Source organism: Pleurodeles waltl, chromosome 3_1 (assembly GCF_031143425.1).
Source record: "Pleurodeles waltl isolate 20211129_DDA chromosome 3_1, aPleWal1.hap1.20221129, whole genome shotgun sequence".
Classification (NCBI taxonomy): domain Eukaryota; kingdom Metazoa; phylum Chordata; class Amphibia; order Caudata; family Salamandridae; genus Pleurodeles; species Pleurodeles waltl.
Window position 1 is genome coordinate 834748977 of NC_090440.1, and position 16949 is coordinate 834765925.

General features: G+C 44.6%; 1 protein-coding gene across 2 annotated transcripts in view; it reads right to left on the reverse strand.

Annotated features, from left to right (window-relative positions):
* USH1C (USH1 protein network component harmonin) overlaps positions 1–16949 on the reverse strand; it is a 605394-nt gene that overhangs the window by 225815 nt on the left and 362630 nt on the right. For both annotated transcript variants that reach the window (XM_069223746.1, XM_069223747.1), the window contains exon 14: positions 11346–11470. In XM_069223746.1, the coding sequence (XP_069079847.1) occupies positions 11346–11470 (125 nt within the window). The remainder of the gene's footprint in view (positions 1–11345; positions 11471–16949) is intronic.

Below are 16949 nucleotides of genomic sequence, written 5' to 3' on the forward strand. Positions count from 1 at the left end.
TTAACTCCCGCTTCTATTGCATATAGTTCACACTTAAGATAGGCCCACAGGGTAGGGGGCATTGCAATTAAAATGTTGGACATGTCCTTTTAGTGAAAAAAATGAAATTATTTTTGCTACTGTGTGGCCTACCTCTCCCATAGAAGAACATTGGGTTTCCCTAATACATATAATAAGTGCTGATTTTTGATTGGGAACAGGTCAATATTTCATGTTTGGTGTCTGAGAAATTGTAATTAAATCTTTCTTTAATGGTAAAGTCAAATTTTAAGATACAATTTTGAAAATGGCAGTTTTAGAAAGTTGGCATTTTCCTGCCTTAACTATTTGGTACCAGGAGCCTGTTCTTGGTTCACATGACTTGGTGTAGTTGGCAGTTGGACTTTGTTTATTCCTCTCAAAGAGCCACACAATAAAGGGATTATGTGTGCTTGGGTGGGTCGCCAACTGGCAGGATGAGGGTGCGGAGCTGGGCACATTTTCACTTGCAACTGAATAGGGTGTACTCTGCCTTCATGCAAATGGCTTGTCACCACTGCATTGTTCATGTAGCCAGTTTTCAGGCAGGACAGGGGAGGTAGGAAACTTCAAGGACTTCAAAGGGAATTCTCTAGAAACCTCTCCTACTTCAAAGAAGGCACCAGGTATAAATAGAGGATCCTTATATCTAACTCTTCAGTACACTCCTGGATCTGTGGATACTACAGAAGAAGGACTGCTGTGCTGCTTCGCTGTCAGAAGGACTGCCAGTCTGCTGCCCTGCTACTCTGCTGTTCAGCTGCCTGTTGTCCAGCTTGCTGAGAAAGAAAACTGGACCAGCACCCTTCATCACAGTTTGAAAGAACTTCAAGGTTTAGCTGACTGATTTCCTGTTCTGAGCTACAGGGACATAACAAGCTCTAGAGGCTCCCTGCAACTGTCCAGCTGACCTGATGCCTGGACCTGCAACTGGTCCTCCCACTAGACCTGCCTGAGCCCTGCTAGCCTCCGATGTAGTGAGTTCTTGATCCCCAAGAGGTGCAACTCAGGTCCTGGATCCCTGTTGTGGCATCAGTTAGCCTCTCACCTCAAGAAAAAGAGAAAAACTGAAGTTTTAGGCTGTTCACAAATGCGAACAGGCACATTCATGCCGAGATCTTGCCACCCAGGCTGTCAGCCAATGCGAACCTCTGGTAAAACTGACTCTTCGCACAACAGCGACTGACAGCTACTCCCGCAAATGTGAGATCCGCACTTTTCAGTACAGTATTGAAAACCTGCAGCGACTGCCAATGTAAAGCTCCAGCAAAGACTGTCTATGGTGCCTGACATGATCTTCACGCTACAGCGACGTCCCTCCACTTTGCGCTATATCATCAACCATTTGCGATGCTCTCTCTGCTCCTAACGGACCCTTCCACTGCAAACTGGACTATGTGCGCTAGACTTTGAATGTAACTCTTTCTGGTCCCTGTGTCCGGCCCACACTCCAATGCGGCAGGCCTGAACTTGTGACTTCCACTCAGTCACCCACGGCCAGATAACACGGAGTGGAGTTTTGTGCTTTTAGGTGCCATACTTACCTAAAATCTTTGAAATTGCATATCTTTGATTCTTTTGATTGAATTTTTGTCATTTTGGTGTCAAATAATCTATTACATTTTCCTATATGTGGGATTATACTTGAATTAAGTTTTCACTTTATTACTGTTTAAAGTGCTGCATAAATATTTGACAAATTGCCTCCAAGTTAAGCCTGTCTGCTTTATGCTAAGCTACCAGAGGGTTAAGTACAGGTTAATGAGTGGTTTGCTTGTGACTTCACCCTGACAGAAATTATGGCTGCTGCTTAATTAGTGTTTCGCCCCCTCAACCAGTAACCCAATTTCCAACATGCCATTAGGCCATTGTATAATGGTAAAATAACCTCTCATGCCCACCACATTCATTGAGGAGAGATTATTACCACATCCGAAAGTGTGACATGGTATTGTATGTTGATGGAGATAACAAAAAGCAGTAGTAAAGTCAATCAGTGTTGCATTGCCAATGCTGTCAGATTACTGCTACTGCTATGACAATACCAGATGCTCTTAAAATTATACAGGCAATTTCAAGGCCGTTAGCAGGGGCAGGCCAACTTGGAAGTTTATTTTCTAAACTTTCAAGGTGGCTGTCACATTGACTGTAGGTGCACCATGGCGATTACACAGAAAGTATAGAATATAATGTTTGGCCATTTTGGAATGTAATTTTTTACACTTCCAATGTAACCACCACATCACGCAGTATGGTGACTATCATAGCAGTATAATTTGCATACTGCCAAGATGGTTTCTGGTTGCATCATATCATGGCAGCCATCCAGGAAGTGTAAAAAGACAATTTGCTATTGGCTTTGTCAATATGTCACAATTTTAAATGTATTAATGTGAAAAGCTCTCTTCTGAGCTGAATTTCAAAATCATAATTTAGAAGAATGTTAACTAAACTTTTATCACAAACCCCACCTACTTTTACTTGCAACATGTATTACTTTCAATTTTATAACATTTTTGATACCAGTACTTTCATATTACGTATCACCAATGGCTCATTTTTTCAGATTTATTTATCAATATTTATTGAAAACATAATAATTTATGACTTTCTTATTTTTTAAAGTTTACAAATTGCTACCTAGTTACATACAAAACATGTATTCAACTAAAGGAAACCAATAGAAATCAACAGTCCTTGTATTTTATATTTTTTTAGCACAAAATACATTTAGCCTTTGTGTTTTATTTTTGACTCAAGGCTCCAAGGAGAATTCAGCTTTCTCCCTCTTATTCAGAACACAAACATTCTTCTGTTTCTTTCTTTTGGGTGTATAGCCTTTAAGATATGTTGATTTGTTTCAGCGTTCCTAAAATATATATGAGTCTCTTTTATAGAAATATACCGTAAGAAACTGAGTTATTGGTGGAGGGGAGCAGCAACAGCTAAAATTCTTGTCAGGGTAAACCATAAATGTCACTAAGTTATCCTCTGCTTAACCCTCGGGTTGCTTGGCACAAAAGCAGCCATGCTTAACCTAGAGACAATAGTCAAAGTATTTATGCAGCACTCAAATAGTATTCAAGTGAACATCTAACACAAGAAACATCCCAAACCAATATAGAAGCATAAAGTACATTTTAATAAATTAAAGGAAACCTGAATGACAAAATCCAATCAATAGAACTGGAGAGATTACATTTCAAATTTTGTAATGAATGTAGAGCCTAAAAGCACAAAACACTACTCTTGGTCATCTAGTACCACTAGACAGGGGGAAAGTGAAACGTTTAGGCTGAGTTGGAGTGCAGGTCTCATTGCGGGACTAAGTTTGTTCTGCTGAAGAAGCACCTTTTGAATCCTGAGCACAAAGCCATGTGAAGGAGACTGGGACGAGCAAGTAAAGTATTGCGTATGGTCATCGCTGTAGCGTGAAGAGCAGGCTGGGCTGCTGTTGCGGTAATGTGAAGTGTTGGTCAGGCATCGCAGAAAGTCATTACTGTACCTTCACGTTGACGGTCACAACGGGCTGGGAGTGGGTACAGCTCTTCTTATTCATCCTGCCAGGATGGCAGATTCTATCCACACCTAAGCCCTCTTTGTGTCACTGTCTGGATGCAATACACATACCCCAACAGCAGAGCCATGCTTAGTCACAAGGCCCAGGACACTGGCAGAAGGCACAAATGGTTAGGACAAGAAAATACCAACTTTCATAAAGTGGCATTTTCAGAATTGTGACTTAAAATCCAACTGCACCATTAAAAAGGACTTACAATTACAATTCATTTAGTGTAACTGGTATATGTCTACCTGCTCCCAAACTAAACTTATCAATTAATACATTTAAGGTTACCCAGTAGTAGTCAATTGGAGACATTGGTCTTGCAACAGTGAACAATGAATTTAGGAGTTTTTCACTGCCAGGACATGTAAAACCTAAGCACACATTCTACTTTTTAAATACAATGCACCCTGCCCTATGAGCCTTAAGGGCCTAATTTAGGGCTTATAAGCATTAAAAAGGAAATTTTACGTATGACAGAAGGTAAATTTTGCCAGGTCAAAATTAAAGTTTTACCTGCACTACAGGCTGTATTGGCAGTCTTGGGAAATGTTCTAAAAGGCTACTTTAGTAGGTGGCACAATGAGCACTGCAGGTCCACTAGAAGCATTTAACTTACAGTCACTGATAGTACTATTTACTAAGGACTTACAAGTAAATTCAATGTGCCTATTAGGAGTTTGCCAATTTTACCATATTTGAATGAGAGAGCACAAGCACTTTAGCACTAGTTAGATTGGTAAAGTGTGCAGGGTCCTAAAGCCAACAATAGCGAATTCAGCAAAACAGGAGGACTGAGGTTAAAAAGTGTGGGGAATATCACACCAATGATGTCAGGTCTAATAACTGCTCTGCTGCTGTGGCGGAATAATGTACAGCATGTTATAGTAGAATTGAAGGCCTTAGTGCTATATTACAAAGTTCCCCCAGTAATCAATCATAATTCTGGACCTGGGGGAGGGCTTCAGTAGATCGAGTAGCATGGGGAAGTGAGGATCAGGGATTACAAGTGAGACAATGAGAAAGCATCTGTAATTCCCTTCCCCATTCCTATGGGAGTTCCTCATTCCTCCTACCGCCTGTATTTCAATAGAAACTCCACCTACTTTCAATGTCCTCCTGCCACCAGAAAAGATGGCTAGGGCCCAACTGAACCAGGAACAAAAGGGTATTGCCCAAGCCCATTACAAGTATTAATCGTAACCACACTGGAGTTCCACATTTCAGATCATGATATGAGCCTTCATAATGTATATAGTAGCTATACTGACATACTGTCATGATGTAATCGATGTGTCAGTGTTCAAGAGAAGGAGTCTTCTCCAGGTCTTTTCCCTCCTGGCAACAGCAGCTTCACTGTAGTGGGCTGTGCTCAAACCTGGTTGTCTTCTGACTTGGGCAATTTAGGCTTCACAGAACAGCTACAAAAATACTGACCACTCAGTGCCTGTACTCCCAATCCACTCAAGCTTTAAGCTTCCTGCATTGTGACTGTGCACAACAGCAAAGTTCTACAGTGGCTTCTGCTTCAGGGAACCACCGAATTACAAGTGAGACCCTAGAAATATAGTTTAGCAAAGGAATGGGTTACTCAATTACTGATTAATCTCACTCCACAGGGGCCCCTTCTTCAGTACACTACAACAGGCCCAAGCCCAACTAGGCCTCAAGAACAATCAGGGAGCTGAGTCTGGAGAGAGTCAAAAAGAGTCTAGTAACATAAGTCATGAGTGCGTGCACCCGAAGTCTCCTGGCAAGGTCATCAGCTGGGCCATCCCTACTTTCAAGGCACCTTTTCAGCTCACCTTCACAGGATTTTACAAGGACAAATGGAAAATTCTGTTATTGGTGGACAACCCCAACCAACCTAATATTGCCATGTAATGCAACAACCTCTGACACTAATGGGAGTAAACTACTGCTTGTTCTGTACTGAATGCTGGGAAGGATTCCAGATGGCAAAACATAATGTAACTTCTGTGCTTGTCTCCACCCACAAAAATCTTCCTCTTCTGGGAGCAATACCACTGACTTGGTCAGTGAACTGCTCTGCCTCCCGTAGCTCCACCTGCTAAGCAGAGGCCTCATTCCTCTGAACTCCTGACCTCTGTCAGGAGTTCAAGGCCCTCCTCTACCAGCAGGCTTCTGCCTGCGCCTCATCCCTGGTGTCTAGTGGGAGAGCTCTGCTTTCCTACTAGGCTGCCTCTCTCCTCCTTTTCCTTGCTTCTCTCTCTGTGTGCTCTCTCTTCGGTGTATGCCCCCATGTGCCCCTTTTGCCATTCGCTCTCCTCTGTGCTCTTTTTGACTTTTGCTTTACTTCTGCGCTTTGCCTTTCACTCTCCTCTGTGCTCTTTTTGACTTTTTCTTTACTTCTGCGCTTTTCCGTTCGCTCTCCTCTGTGCTCTTTTTGACTTTTGCTTACTTCTGCACTTTTCCCTCCACTCTCTCCCTCACGCTCACTCTCCCACCTCTCTCTCCCCCGCTGCTGCTGCCCTACCCCCCCTCTCTTGCGCTCCACTCCCGCTGCTGCTGTCCCCGAGGCCCACCTCCTTTTTTCATGACATTTTCTCCCTCGCTCCCGCCTCCCAGCTGTCCTCTCCTCCCCCCCTCCCTACTTAATAGCGCCCGCTGCGTGGTAGGTCAAGCGATACCATTGATCTGGTCAGTGAACTGCTCTGCCTCCCGTAGCTCCACCTGCTAAGTAGAACCCTCGTTCATCTGAACTCCTGACCCCTGTCAGGAGTTTGAGGCACTCCTCCACCTGCAGGCTTCTGCCTGTGCCTCATCCCTGGTGTCTAGTGGGAGACCTCTGCTTTCCTACTAGGCTGCATCTCTCCTCCTCCTTTTCCCTGCTTCTCTATCTGGGTGCTCTCTCTTCTGTGTCAGCTCCGCTGTGCCCCTTTTTGCTGTTCGCTCTCCTCTGTGCTGTTTGATTTTTGCTTTGCTTCTGCGCTTTGCCTTTCGCTCTCCTCTGTGCTCTTTTTGACTTTTGCTTACTTCTGTCTCTCTCACTCTCGCTCTCCCGCCTCTCTCTCTTCCCCGCCGCTGCTGCCCCTGCAGCCCGCCCCCTCCTCTCTCTCGTGCTGCACTCCCGCCACTGCTGCCTCCATGGCCCGCCCCCTTTTTTCACGCGGTTTTCACCCTGCTCCCGCCTCCCAGCTGTCCTCTCCTCTCCACTCCCTACTTAATGGTGGCCGATGCACGGCCGTGCCAAAGGCGCACCAAAGGCAAGCTCGTCTGCGTCCGTCCACGCCTGTACCGCGCCCAGCGCTGGAACCCCTGGCTCTCACCCCTCCCACTGCCGCTACACCTGTCTTCGTTACGACGCCACCACCCTCCACGCCCTCAACACTATCGCTCACCTGCCTGCCATCAAGCCACCCCGCAGCTCACCCGCAGTCTCTTCTCCTGCCGGAACTGCACCTTCACCAGCCTCCACGCCAATGACCCACCCACCAATCTCAGATGCATCCTACTCAACACCAGTTCCGTCCACAAACACGCCGTCGAACTTTGGAATCTACTCGACTCAGCTTCCCCAGACATCGCCTTTCTGACGAGACCTGGATGAACCCCTCAGCACCAGACATCACCATAGCCATCCCAGACGGCTACAATATCACCCACAGGGACCGCTCCAACAAACCAGGAGGAGGTATCGCCATCGTCCACAAAAACACCCTCAGGATCACGACCAGCACTGAAGACATCCTCAGCACCTCCGAACGCCTGCACTTCCAGATCCACACCGACCCAAACACCACTCTCTGAGGGACCCTCGTTTATAGACCCCCTCGGTCCCCGACAGCAGTTCAGCGACTCCATCACCAACATCATCAGCATGCACGCTCTCGCATCCACAGACTACATACTCCTTGGGGACTGGAACTTCCACCTCGAGAACACCAACGATAACAACTCTACCACCCTGCTCAACAACCTATCCAAACCTGGCCTCAAACAGCTCGGCATGACACCCACCCACTCCGCAGGACACACACTCGGCTCCATTTTCTCCGCCAGCATACATGTCTCCTTCAGCCACACCACTGACCTCCACTGGACCGACCACCGCTGCATCCACTTCTCCTTTGGGAAACCCACAACACACCATCACCCGCAACAGATTCCCCACCACAGATGGAACAAGGTCACCGAAGGCCAACTAATCACTACCCTCTCCGGGAACCCACCTATCGACATCACTGACACTGCCACAGCTGCCCGCAACCTCAGGCAATCGATCGATGACTGTGCCAACACCCTCGCCCGATCAAAAATCCTTCCAACAGACGCACCGACAGAAAGGCCTTCTGGTTCACCGCCGGCCTCCAAGAATCTAAGCAAACATGCCGAAGACTCGAAAAGAGTGGCGCCAAGATCAGACACTGGACAACCACACAACCTTCAAAAACGCAATCCGCAGACACCACCAACTCACTGGAATCACCAAGAGAACCGCCTTCAAAGAACACATCAACAACAGTGCGCACAGCCAGAAGGAGCTCTTCAACATCGTGAAGGAACTCTCCAACTCCGGCTCCAACATTAATGACATCCCGCCATCACAAGACCTATGCGACTCCCTAGCCACCTTCTTCCACAGCAGGATCGCAGACATCCATGAAAGCTTCAGCACTCAGACTGCCCCATCAACCACCGACACCACAGACACACCACCCACCAACCTCCTGCTCTGCTGGACCCACATCAATGACATCAACACGATCTAAACCATGAACACCATCCACTCTGGCTCACCATCCAATCCCTGCCCTCACCACATCTTCAACAAAACAAGCTCCATCATCGCACCCCAACTCCGGAAGATCATCAACAGTTCCTTCGAGTCCACCACCTTCCTGGAGAGCTGGAAACACACCAAGATCAATGACCTCCTCAAGAAACCTAAAGCAGACCCAAAGGACCTCAAGAACGTTTGGCTCATCTCCCTGCTCCCCTTCCCAGCAAAAGTCATAGAGAAAATTGTCAACAAACAACTGACCTGTTTCCTCGAGGAGATCAGCACTCTGGACCCATCCCAATCCGGATTCTGCAGCAACTACAACACCGAAACTGCCCTCATCGCTGCCACCGACAACATCAGAACCATACTGGACAACGGCGAAACTGCGGCCCTCATCCTCCTGGACCTCTCAGCTGCGTTCAACAGCGTCTGTCACCACACCCTACGCACACGCCTCAGCAACGCAGGAATCCACGACAGAGCCCTGGACTGGATCACCTCCTTTCTCAATGGCAGAACTCAGAGAGCCCACCTCCCTCCAGTCTGCTCTGAAGCCACCAAAATCATCTGCAACGTACCCCAGGGTTCGTCCCTCAGCCCAACCCTCTTCAACATCTACATGGCTCCACTTGCTGACATCGCCCGATCTCACAAACTGAACATCATCTCATACGCTGATGACATCCAGCTGATCATCTCCCTCACCAAGGACACCGCCAAGAGCAACCTCAACAAAGGAATGAAGGCCATTGCCAAATAGATGAAGAACAGCTGCCTTAAACTGAATTCCGACAAGACTGAGGTCCTCATCTTCGACTACACCCACTCCGCATAGGTCGACTACTGGTGGCCTGGCACACTGGGAACCGCACCGACACTCACCGACCACGCATGCAATCTGAGATTTATCCTGGACTCCTCACCATCTATGACCCAGCAAGTCAACGCCATCTCCTCCTCCTGCTTCAACACCCTCCACATGCTTCAGAAGATCTACAAATGGATCCCCACTGAAACTAGAAGAACAGTCATCCAAGCCCTTGTAAGCAGCAAACTGGACTACGGCAATGCCCTCTACCCAGGAACCACGGCCAACCTCCAGAAAAGACTGCAACGCATCGAGAACGCCTCTTCACACCTCATCCTGAACATCCCCCGCCACTGCATCACAGCCCACCTGAGAGACCTACATTGGCTCCCCATCAACAAGAGAATCACCTTCAAACTCCTCACCCACGCTCACAAGGAACTGCACAACACCAGACCAGAATACCTCAAAAGACGGCTCTCCTTCTACACCCCAACCCGACAGCTTCGCTCCGCCGACCTTGCGCTCGCCACCGTCCCACCCATCTGCAGAACAACCACCAGAGGCAGATCATTCTCGCACCTCGCCACCAAGACGTGGAACACTCCTCCTACCCAACTGTGTCAGACCAAGGACCTCCTTACCTTCAGGAGACTTCTCAAGACCTGGCTGTTCGACCAGTAGCAGCCCCCCCAAGCGCCTTGAGACCCTCATGGGTGAGTAGAGCGCTGTACAAGTTCTCTGATTGATTGATTGATTGATTGATTATATCCCAAAACTCCACAGGGGCCTCCAGATGAGCACTGGAGACAGATGTATTCCTTCTCCCTATTGTTCAGGCTTGAACCATTGCCTATCCTAATTAACATGAAGCCATTGTTAACCACCCCTGAAATCCACAGCTGTATTCCCTCCCTCCAGGAGGTTAATCTAATGTCATCTGAAACTGGCCTACTGCTCTCAAGAGTTCTGTCAAGGTGGTGAACATAGAAAAGATTTTTAACTATTTGGGCAGCCCAAACACACATTTCAGTAGTGGAAGACTCAGAAAAACATGTATCATACATAAGTGTATGAAAGAATTTACCTTGGGTAAAACTGACCTTTGTTATAGGTTCAGACCTAGGTAACTGCCTACAAGCAACCAGGTCTGGTCCTTGTCCCATTTGGCAATCAGAAATTACAATTTAGCACAATTTAGGCATAAAGTACACAATGCAAGATCTTATAAGGCTATACCAGGCCTGTGAGTTAGGTCACAGACTGTTTAAACTGGGTCCCATGTGTCACTGTGCTACATGTGTACAGATGACAAACTGATTCTGATAACACTTCACACATATATTAATGTATTAATTCATGTATTCATTTAGTTATTTGATTTCTTTAACAGCATGGATAAGGTCTCAGTTGAGCGGCAGAGCACATTGCAAGAAGGAAGTGTTACAATGAGCTGTGTTGTACATCCATACTCCATTATACTTTAAACCTATGGTATCTGATTCTACAAACATATTGACAAAGGATCATGATGTAGGATTTCAGTGATTTTTCTCTGGTACAGCCAAGGTGGCATTAATATCATGTAGCAAGTTGTGTAAGAGGTTCGTTTTCACTTATCATGTCAGAAAAACAACTTACAAGGAGTGTTACTGCGAGTGAGACCCCATTTAAAAATACCATTCCACAAAAAAGTTAAAAATCAGATGTCCAAAAGCAAACATGGGCTTTAAACAGATAAAAGGTACATCGAAAACCCAAATGAGTTGATCTGATAAGTTATGAACACTTACTTTTCCTGAAATTGCCACTGGGTCGATGAATTTAAAATTGCTTCATGTTCTCTGTTCTTTTCTATTTATCTCTTGACGCTCATGATTACAAATATATGGAAATGCACTTAGATACCTTTAATTGGTGATATAGGAGTGATGGAGGGTATAGAATCTAACTTATAACTACGTGGAAAATGAGCGAAATTTGTCTGAAAATATTTCGTTCTTGTTACTCGAATAAAGATGACACATCAGTAAATTAGAGTACCAAGTGATGGGTTTAGATTTATATAATGGACGCTTAAAGACTTCTTTTGCAAAGATGCCAGAGATTAGGACTTGAAGAAACTATACTAATTAAATGATAACACCTTTTAGGGAGAATACATTATAAGTTTCAGCTCCCTCCACCGCTCTAAATTTAGTACTTACTTTTATGCTTAGATGGAGGAGGTTGATGTACATCTGCAGATACAGTTTTTGAACTTTTAGGTGGCTCTTTCTGTCCCCAATCTTCTTCCCATTGTTTTTTGTACTTTTCTTCTTCTGTGTTAATCCTAAAAGTTAAAAACAAGTATGTGCAACTGTTCACAAAGAAGAGTGAGACAGACTGATTTCATGTGAGTGAGTCATTCTATACATCAGTCAGCAAATGGATGTATAGTGTATATAATCAAGTTGTCTACCTATTGATCTCTTGAATAAACTACCCAAAATACAGTCATCATATTGTTTAGTCATATACTTAAAGTTCAGGGTTAAATATATTGAACTTGGATTTTAAAGCAACCAACATTTCATATGAAAACCAAATGCAGACTAAAATCCAGAGACCAAGAGCCAGATGTACGTCCGTCAGCTTTTGCGACTCGTAAATTGCAATTTTTAGTGACTCCCAATTTGTGAGTTGCAAAAGCTGATATTCAACAGTGTCTCAGACACTGTTTACGATTTGCAAATGGGCCGCAAGGGACCTGCCTCATTAATATTCATGAGGCAGGTTGCAATTTGCGACCCATTTGGGAATTGCCTACACTCACAGGGATTGCGGCCTGCTGGGGTCAGCAGATCACCATGGCTGTGACTGCTTTTTAAATAAAGCATTTTTTTAAATGCAGCCTCTTTTCCTTAAAGGAAAAGGGGATGCATTACGAAAAAAAATTAAAGGTTTCCGGTAGTCCGCAGGACTACTGCTTGCTGTGGAAAAATGTTGGCGCCCCCATTCATAAAGGGACCCCTTCCTGTTTGCAAATGGGTTACCACCAATTTGAAATTTGTGGAAACTGGGATTTACGACTGAATTCCTGGTCACAAAACAATTGCACATCTCCCTGTGACTCGCTTTCTAATAGCAACTCGCAAATCCTATTTTGCGAGTCGGTAACAGGTTACTGACTTGCAAACTATGGTTGATACATGCTACAACCCTTTTCAGCAATCAGAAATGGCCCAATTCTCCGTTTGCCACTGCTAAATACAGTTGTACATCTGGCCCCAAATGTCTGCACCATTTGCTGGCTATTGCTTCAACATGCAAATTACTGACTGGCTAAGGGTTAGCTTGTGAATGAACATGCAATCAATGATGAAGCATTTTCCTCTTTGTGGGACCAAGCTCAGAACATCCATATTGACAACTTCAAAGCTGCAATTCTACAATACTGCTATACCAGTGAACATAGACGTAAGTTACAATAAACAGGCCACTCTACGAAACAAGTACTCTAAACTATTCATCTTGAAAAATTGTTGCTATGCAAAAATAAATGTCCCCCCTCTTGCATATTATAAACCCCTAAGAGTTCACCGGCCGTGAAAACCTAATGTAGCAACTGTTGGTAGAAATGTCTGAAACTAGTTGGTTCACCAATCACCTATCTTGAAGGTGGTGTAGGGGTAAATTACTATCATCTTTTGGCATATGTTGTTGTCTCGTGAATATAACAGTGCAGAATTATCTGAATTTCCTTGCTGGCTCTTCCTCAGTTTATGTAGGGTACCTCTTGTTACCTTACTAAGACAGTAGGTAGCTATAAGAAACACCAACTCAACCATAACATGAAAGTATATGTGGATTTCCGTCAAATAAAAACAAGAATCAGCACTAGAAGAATCATACAGGGTATGCGGTTTAGTGTGAATATAAGAGTGCTTGCGACATATTCTGTAAACAATATAATTATTATTATGTAGTCTATGCCTTTGCAAAATATTTTATTTGCTCTGATCTGGGTCCTCCCAAACAAGGGTCACAATGAGCATGCAAGAATAACATCTTCCATATGGCAGATCCTCCTTTTAAAGTCGCGAGTTGTGTTAGTTATGGTTCCTAGTTCATAAGAAAGCATATCCGCATGTTTCCTTTCTAGTATGTGTTCTTTTTGAATTCTCAAACTGTTTCCAAGTTATTCCTTTAAACAGTGCTTAATTTGTGCATGTTGTTTCCGGTGCTGAGCACCGGCACTTATTTTTGAGGGCCGGAGCTTAGTCTTCTGCCTCAAGCATTTGCTACGAGCAAAAGACACATTTGGGAAAGACGGAGAAAGAGAAAAACGAAAAAGCGTCACAATGGGAGAAAGTAGAAAGCTGCGAGAGTGACCTGAAGGGGGAGGGAGTGGTTTTAAATGGATTGAAGAGGCCAGAGATGGCTTCAGGATAACGCCGCCTCAGTATTCCGTGTTCGCACATTTAATTGCAGCAGCCGCGTGGTAAAGAGGAGGACTTTGGGCACCGGCAACTTTTCATTTACAAATTAAGCACTGCTTTGAAAACCTGTGCCACTGGCACCTTTCTCTGCATAATCACGAGAAATATTTGAGAATTCCAACCACCCAGTCGAGAATTCCTACCACCCAGTCCAAAATATACGCACATACACTTTCACATGGGAAAATTGCGAATGCACATGCATTTTTCTGCTTTTTGCTCCACGCAGATAAATATTTCCATGATATTCAAATCAACGTATGCTGGTCCATTCTCAAATTAAAGTTTTTAGGCGCTGAATCAATGTATCGGAAGAAAGTCATGCCATTTCTACTTTCTTGCATGGAACGGCAATCTAATATTTCCTCCTTTTGACAGGGATAATGCAAATCTGAAAATAATATAAGTGACAGTACTTTTTGCATTGTCAATTAAGCACGGACATTGATTTTCTCCTATTAAAAATAACTTAAGGACGTTCCTTCCTCGATACACATTCAGAAGAGAGCATGTGCACAGATTCATTAACAATTATTACAATTGTTCTTTCTATTGTTCATTTGCATGCTTAGCTGAGAACAACACCACGAATGTCAGCAAGATTATTACAAAACAAAGCATGTTGCATTTGGTACAAAAAGATAAGGAGTTTGACCCTAATATGTCATGGCCAATAAATAGCACGTCTTCCACTGCATGGGAAAGAAAAGGCTCGTCAGTGTCACCGCAGAACACCAGAGCTCTTTTTGATGCGTCAGCATCAGAGGCGATCTGTGCACAGGACTATGTGCGTCCTTCAATTTGGGTCATCTAATAGGAAGACATAGTGAAATAGCCTGTCCTTAGGGGCAGAAACTAAGCACAAGCGATGGATATGCACTCGGGGGGTTGGTGGTGGGGAACCTAAGGTGGTGGTGGGGTGGGGGGACCGGTTGCGGTTGGATGACAAATGGACGAACTGACCATAAATCGGCTCCTGAAAGAGCTGTTTTCATGGCCTTCCTAACTGGAACAATGCAGCTCATTCAGGGGTGTAACATGTATGTGAGATGTGGGAGACTAAGAGCCCCCTCCACATTCTGGAGTTGGTTGGGTGACGCCATTGAGCTCATATGGGTTCCCTGTGACAGTTTAATCCAAGGCACACATCAAATGAAATAGAAACAGTCTCCTTCCCACTTCAACTGTCATTCAAGAGCTATTGTTGGGCAATATTGCTAAACATAAGGCACATCTGGGCACATAACGATGAAGATAATTTCCAATATACCCTGGTGCCTGACCGTGAACACATTTGACTGTTAAAAATAAGATCTTGAAAGAGATCGGTTTCTTCACTTGACTGCTTCACAGTGTGAAGGAAGTATTCCTACTTGAATAAACAGATAAGTCATGGTGTTTCACACAGCCGACAGGCTATCTATCTTGTAGGCCAGCAGCCAAATTACTGGACGCCTAATGAGCATTTACACCCACCCTTTCTACTACTGGGGCATGGAATTTATGTGATTCCCTCTGTAATTCAGATGACCCGGGGGGGGGCACAGTTTGCACCTGCTCAATTCAAGAATACATTTCCTCATTTGCATGTAGGCATTGTTTGATGCACATTAGGGAATGTGTTCAGCCATGTTAGTCTGCCTTATGACAGATGCAGGCATGAATGCAGGATCAAACAGGTGCTTTGGTAGGGGGGTTACTGAACCACATAGGAAGTGGACCATAGTTATTTCAGTCCCTCCAAGGATGATGCTTGTGAGTCACTACTTAGTTTGTGCTGGTGTTTGTCCGTGCTCGGCACTGACACGTAATTGTTAACACCAGCACTTACTTATGTCTGTCTACCACATGGTGGCGATGTCTGTCTATTTTTGAGGAAGCACAAAACATTTAACAATTAATTGTACATTTAAAAAATCATTCAAGAGTACCCAGGCCGTTCTGACTGCCTAGGGTGGCCTTGGCTTGTCCAAACTGTCACGTTTATAGGAGTGTTATGTTTAGTACGAAATATTGATAATGGCATGTGACAGTAATGCAATCTGCATCTGCCTCCTGAGCAATACCTAGGGCCCTGGCACTTCTTTATTTACAAATTAAGCAAGATTGTAAGTGGGAACAGGGTTCTCACTGATCATTCAGGCATCACAGAAGGTGGATACAGTGGCAAAATACACTCACCTTTAGGGCAGTGGTACTGGAATGAGGGGTTCAGATGGTGCTGCAGTTTAGAGAATGAACTATAAAGTGGCAATCCAGATGTTTTTCTTCTGGAAGCATTCACCGGATTTTCATTGACAGGCTTTCACACATTCCCTATGCTTTTAGTGAGGTGACATTATCGGCCAGCACTCCCACTCTGTAAATTGTTCCAGCACCATTGCTGTAGGGAGTACCTACTGCTTAAAGAAGTGCTGGGCACTGTGCATTGAAGGACAGGCCTGCAGTTTCAAACCATTGATCTGTCTTTCAATGTTGTGCTCATCCAACTGTAGGCAGGGGAAAGAGCACGTTTGAATCCCAAACCGTGAACTATACTCTAATAAATAATGTTTTGACATCTGCCAGTTTCACACTTATGTAGAGTCTCATAGCCACCGTGTGTTATTCAAAGGGGATGTGTATCAGGACATATTTTAAACGAAGTAACATAACCTAAAATATGGTTCCTAGATCACGGCTCCACGGAGGGACACCACTACAGGGTTAACTCACAGATCCAAAGCATTAAAGCCAGGTGTCTACCAGGAAAGCAGAGCCCAAGACTCAGTAAGGAGAAGACAGGTCTAACACCACAAGGAAGGCTACTCCTCCCTCATCTGCCACTTCAGTGCATCATTCCTCATTGCAACCAATGTGATGCTGTTCACATGCTAAGGCTTACATTTTCAAAGATGAATTAATCTTAAATAAATGGCTGGAGCTAGTTTAGCACAGTGGGAGGATAGGCCAGATTTACAATTGATTTGTAGTCCCTAAATATTGTTATCCAGGGTTAGATACAACTAATCCTATAATTAGTAATCCCTTTGTAACTCCTGTGGCTAGCATTTCCACAGATTCTTTAGTAAACAGAGTAGGCATTGAATCCAGCTTAAGACAAGTCTGAACACATTCTTCAGTGGATAATTTTGTACAAATCTTTGCACCTTCCAACCAACCCCATAATGACATCCATATCCACTGACTGGTGAACAAATGTAGTGCTTGCACTACGTGTTCAGACTAAATGGTCTTGTTTTTCCATTGGCCAGTCAATACACTGCTGCTTTTGCAGTGGCTGGCATTTGCAAATATTCATCCAAAATTGCCTCACAGCTTTGTTCTCGG